Source organism: Euprymna scolopes, chromosome 46 (assembly GCF_053919585.1).
Source record: "Euprymna scolopes isolate OS-2025 chromosome 46, ASM5391958v1, whole genome shotgun sequence".
NCBI classification, from domain to species: domain Eukaryota; kingdom Metazoa; phylum Mollusca; class Cephalopoda; order Sepiida; family Sepiolidae; genus Euprymna; species Euprymna scolopes.
In genome coordinates this window covers 122837701-122843489 of record NC_136527.1, presented here as the reverse complement: position 1 = coordinate 122843489, position 5789 = coordinate 122837701, and the positions used below count along the sequence as shown (strand labels likewise).

The window sequence follows — 5789 nt, the reverse complement described above, 5'->3', positions numbered from 1 at the left end:
TACTGCGAAAATAGCGTGTAAGAGTCGCCCAAATTAAAACTATACTCGACTTATTATTTAATCCACTTTGAAAAATTTCCCCCACTCGTTATGTGTGCCTAAATCAAAACGTGTATTCCATGAACAAAGCTTATTTCTAAGAACTGCATGCCTGTGAAACTCTGTTTCGTCTGCCTGCTTCCCACCTGACTACAACTCCACACTAACGTAATGTACGTACTTGCAATAATCCTTATCCCTGAGTGGCTTCCGGGCCTTGATAAGTGGTGACCACTGTGTAAAAAAAAAAAGAAAAAAAAAGAATTTGTTTTATAAATTGTAGATATTATAAACTAGGTAGCATATAAAAGGTTCTAAGAAGCAGTAACCCCCCCTCCATGCACAAAAAATGCACACAAGTCAGTCAATCGAAATGGAATGATGACTATTCTTTAAAAATACAGTTAAAAAATAAAAAATACACTAAGAAATAAATGAATAAAACTTATTTAAAAAAATATATGAAAAAAATAAAAAAAAACACTAAGAAATAAATGAATAAAACTTATTTAAAAAATATATGAAAAAAATAAAAAAAAACACTAAGAAATAAATGAATAAAACTTATTTAAAAAATATATGAAAAAAATAAAAAAAAACACTAAGAAATAAATGAATAAAACTTATTTAAAAAATATATGAAAAAAATAAAAAAAACACTAAGAAATAAATGAATAAAACTTATTTAAAAAATATATGAAAAAATAAATAACACTAAGAAATAAATGAATAAAACTTATTTAAAAAATATATGAAAAAAATAAAAAAACACTAAGAAATAAATGAATAAAACTTATTTAAAAAATATATGAAAAAATAAATAACACTAAGAAATAAATGAATAAAACTTATTTAAAAAATATATGAAAAAAATAAAAAAAACACTAAGAAATAAATGAATAAAACTTATTTAAAAAATATATGAAAAAAAAAAAAAAACACTAAGAAATAAATGAATAAAACTTATTTAAAAAATATATGAAAAAAATAAAAAAAACACTAAGAAATAAATGAATAAAACTTATTTAAAAAATATATGAAAAAAATAAAAAAAACACTAAGAAATAAATGAATAAAACTTATTTAAAAAATATATGAAAAAATAAATAACACTAAGAAATAAATGAATAAACTATTATTAAAATACATTAAAAAATAAGACTAAAAAATAAATGAATAAAGCTTATTTAAAAATACATTTAAAAAGTAAATAACACTAAGAAATATATCAATAAAATTATTATTTTAAAATAAATAACACTAAGAAAGAAATTAATAAAACTTCTTTAAGAATACATTTTAAAAAATAACACTTAGAAAGAAATTAAAACTTTTTAAAAAAATACATTTAAAAAAATAACACTTAGAAAGAAATTAAAACTTTTTGAAAAAATACATTTAAAAAAATAACACTTAGAAAGAAATTAAAACTTTCTTAAAAAATACATTTAAAAAATAATGCTAAGAAATAAATGAATAAAACTTATTTAAAAAATACATTTAAAAATAAATAACACTATTTGCACGGGTACTGCTAGCTCCGCCCCCCCCCCTTGATTTTGGAGAACACCGACAGGAAGCAAAATGAAACCCAAACGAAAAAATCGTTATTCTTGTGATATTTGTAGCAAGTCATTTGTTGTAAAAGACAATTTAAAACAACATTTGCCAACACACGGAGAGAAACCATATTCTTGTGAAGCGTGTGGGTCGTCATTCAAAACCAAATACAACTTAAAAGCACACGTTAGAGCTCACACCGGTGAGAATCCTTACGCGTGCGACAATTGCGATGCGGCGTTTGCGACCTCGTCTCGTCTGAGCAGACATAAGAAATCCCACACGACAGAAAAGCCGCACCGTTGTGAAGCATGCGGCTCTTGCTTTAAACACAAACCGGACTTGAAAGTGCACCTAAGGGCTCACACTGGAGAGAAACCATACTCCTGCGACATCTGCAGCATGACGTTTGCACTAAACACCGATTTAAAACTACACATGATGAAACACGGACGGAAGCCATACTCCTGCGACATATGCGATAAGTCATTTGTGTACAAATCTGTTAAAAAGCAGCATATGTTGGGCCACACTGGAGAAAAACCGCATTCTTGTGTTGTCTGTAGTTCCCGGTTTAAAACGAAGCCCGAGTTAAAAACACACTTGCGACTGCACTCTGGCGAGCAACCTTATTCTTGTAACGTTTGTAGCAAAGCCTTTCGGAGTATGACTTGTTTGAAATCGCATATGCTGACTCACGGCGGAGAGAAGGTTTACTCTTGCCAAATTTGCAGCAAGTCTTTCGCAAGAAAATACGATTTAAAAAAACATGTCCGAACCCACTCAGGGGAGAGGCCTTATTGCTGTCAGGCGTGCGGATCTTCGTTTTCAACGTCGTCCGCTTTATCCAAGCACGTCACATTGCATTCTCAGAAGCCGAAAAGCTCCTTAAAAGTGTACTTGCTGGGAGGCTCTAAAGTGCAGTTGATTTTCTGGCATTTAGAAGAAAACAAAAGAAATGACGAAGCTATTAAAACGGAGGCTTCCAATTAGCAAAACAACTTCTGAACTGATCAACTGCATCTGAACCCACACCTAAAGGGAACATCTATTCTTAAAAGAGCCCTGAAAAATACATACATACATACATATATATATATATATATATATGTTTTGAGAAAAATAGAAAAACCGAATGAAATTATTAAAATAATCAACGTTTCGTCCTTATTTCAGAGGACATCTTCAGGATATTGAAGTAAAAATGCAAGAAAAGAAAAAGTCATAGATCGTACAAAAAAGAGAAACGTTTTTGAATCCTTTGAATCATGACTTTTTCTTTTTTTGCATTTTTACTTCAATTATCCTGAAGATGTCCTCTGAAATAGGGACGAAACGTTGATTATTTTAATAATTTCATTCGGTTTTTCTATTTTTCTCAAAACATAACCTCAACCACCGCTGGTATTTTTACATTCCTTATATATATATATATATATATATAATATTTATTATGACACTATGTATACATATTTCAAGGCCGTACCATTGGTTTCGATACACCGAAAACAGTAATAATATACTGTGGAAAATCGGTATAATCTCTTCGGCGACAAAGAAAAAACTGGAACTAATGTAAAATGAACAAACATAGAAGAAACGCTAGACGAGCGTTTAAGACTCAGAATTTCATATTTAAAAAAAATATCGTTTTAAAACCGACGCTAATGGATAATGATTATGGAAGAAAGAAAGGAAGAAAGTGTGTGTTTGTGTGTGTGTGTAGAGATGCTATATATATATATATATATATATGATGAAAATAATGGAAATAGTATTCCGACAAAATAGAGAAAATAAAAAAGGAACAAACCGTATTATGTGTTCACCAACGTTTCGTCTTTATTTCGAGACTTCCTCTGGATGAATGAAATTAGAAAAAAAAAAAAAAAATATACCAGTACAAAATATTTGAAAATGTTTCACGTGCACAGTGTGACGCAGTTCTATTTCAGAGAAACGGAAAATTGATGCTGGAAATTCAAAAAGGAGGGGGGGGGCTGGCACTGTTAAAGAGAAGGAAATTTTAGTGACGTCATATAGTCGTTAATTTAATTTTAAAACTATGAACGCAAGTTTATATTCTTATTGGGAAAAAGATATATCTGTTGAAATTCAAATATAAGTTTGTAACAGAAATGAAATGAGTGTTTTTTATGTAATTTATTGATTGAGATTATGTGTTAATTATTACAGGGGGTGTAAATTTCCTTCTCTTTAACAGCGCCAGCCCCCCCCCCTCCTTTTTGAATTTCCAACATTAATTTTCCGTTTCTCGGAAATAGAACTGCGTCACACTGTGCACGTGAAACATTTTCAAATATTTTGTACTGGTATATTTTTTGGGTTTTTTTTAAATCTCATTCATCCAGAGGAAGTCTCGAAATAAAGACGAAACGTCGGTGAACACATAATACGGTTTGTTCCTTTTTATTTTCTCTCTCTCTCTCTCTCTCTCTCTCTCTCTCTCTATATATATATATATATATATATATATATATATATATATATATATATATATATATATATATATATATACTACACCAAAATTGAAGAAAATGCCCCCGCTATCCAGTCAACATTATGGAGGAAAAGATAACATGCGAGTAAAAAAATATATTTCTCATATGTAACTAGCCTGGGTGCCCATATATGGCAATGAAGTATTAGTTCTTAGGAAGGGCACCTCTTTATTTCTGAGAACTTTGGAGTAACATAAAATAATGTATATGTGTGACTTCCTCCACATGAAATTTTTGTGGCAAAAGTTGCGCAATCTCCAACCAACTTGACAGACTATGGATACCCACTGTCAGGATGCCTGCGCGGGAAATTTTTGTGGCAAGAGTTGCGCAATCTCCAACCATACCTCTCCTGAGTCAACATTGTTGAATACCAGTGGCAAGTGGAGGTTCAGGACGACTGGAAACAATGCCGAGACAAGCGGAAAGAGCTACTCTTTTATTTGGTGTTTTCTGGTTGCACTAAAAGTGTCGAAATCCACAAAATTAAACTAAAAGATTATGGATAATGTACATCTATAATATAAAGCTGATGTCTTCAAGTCCAACATAAACAAATTCCTGATGAACCGCCCCCTTAAGTAAGACACTTTATCAAATCTCCATTACTAACGTACTGTACGCGCAATGACCCTTATCCCCGAGTGGCTTCCGGGCCTTGATAAGTGGTGACTTCCATGTAACAAAAAAAATTGTATGAAGATAGCAGTTTCAATCCTGTACACGCAATGACCCTTATCCCTGGGCCCTGTCGGTGGGGCATTAGAATACACCGACTGCCCTGCAGAGGGTAAAAGTCCCTCAATGGGGGTCCTGGATATGACCTTAAACTATTTCCAGTTGTAAGGCCCCAGCTTGTGGGCTTTGGGGAGTGTGGAGCCACCCTTTAATTACCATTGCTCCCAGGTCCAATCTGACTCGGAATGGTAGTACCTGTTAGGGTCCCAACTATGGGTTAAACAGAAACCGACGTGAAAACAACAAATATATTCTATTGAAAAAATTTTTCTTCAAAATCTTTGGATTCAGCATTAAATAACCCGAAAAGGGTTGATATGCCGTAAAACAAAAACAACCAACCAACCTTATCCCCAAGTGGCTTCTGGGCCTTGATAAGTGGTGCCTTCAATGTAAAAAAAAAAAATTGTATGGAGATAGCAGTTTCAATCCTACCCAAAGCAGGCCAGAGGATTGGTTGGCCAACAACAACTATGGAAGGCAGTAATTAGTCGGGATACAGTTAACCACTTGAAGTAGGCCGTAGGATGAGTTTGCCAAAACATGGCGAAAGAACAATAACTATGAAGATGGAAATAATAAACATATATATCTATGATATAAAGCTGATGTCTTCAAGTCCAACATAAACAAATTCCTGATGAACCGCCCCCTTAAGTAAGACATTTTATCAAATCTCCAATACTAATTTACTGTACACGCAATGACCCTTATCCCTGGGCCCTGTCGGTGGGGCATTAGAATATGCCGACTGCCCCCCCCCACCCTGCAGAGGGTAAAAGTCCCTCAATGGGGGTCCTGGATATGACCTTAAACTATATCCAGTGCTGAGGCCCCAGCTTGTGGGCTTTGGGGAGTGTGGAGCCACCCTTTAATTACCATTGCTCCCAGGTCCATAAAACAATAACTATAAAGAGCACAAAGTGTCGA

The 5789-nt window shown here is 33.0% G+C and overlaps 1 protein-coding gene across 1 annotated transcript; it reads left to right on the top strand.

Annotated features, from left to right (window-relative positions):
* Nucleotides 1–1099: 1099 nt before the first annotated feature.
* Nucleotides 1100–2733, top strand: LOC145270365 (uncharacterized). Its single transcript, XM_080126014.1, has one exon. The coding sequence runs from the start codon at nucleotides 1624–1626 to the stop codon at nucleotides 2590–2592; it is 969 nt and encodes a 322-aa protein (XP_079982140.1). The 5' UTR covers nucleotides 1100–1623; the 3' UTR covers nucleotides 2593–2733.
* Nucleotides 2734–5789: the final 3056 nt, after the last annotated feature.

Bases quoted from the DNA above. Each gene is read 5' to 3' on its own strand.
- LOC145270365 (XM_080126014.1), top strand. From the start codon at position 1,624: ATGAAACCCAAACGAAAAAATCGTTATTCTTGTGATATTTGTAGCAAG.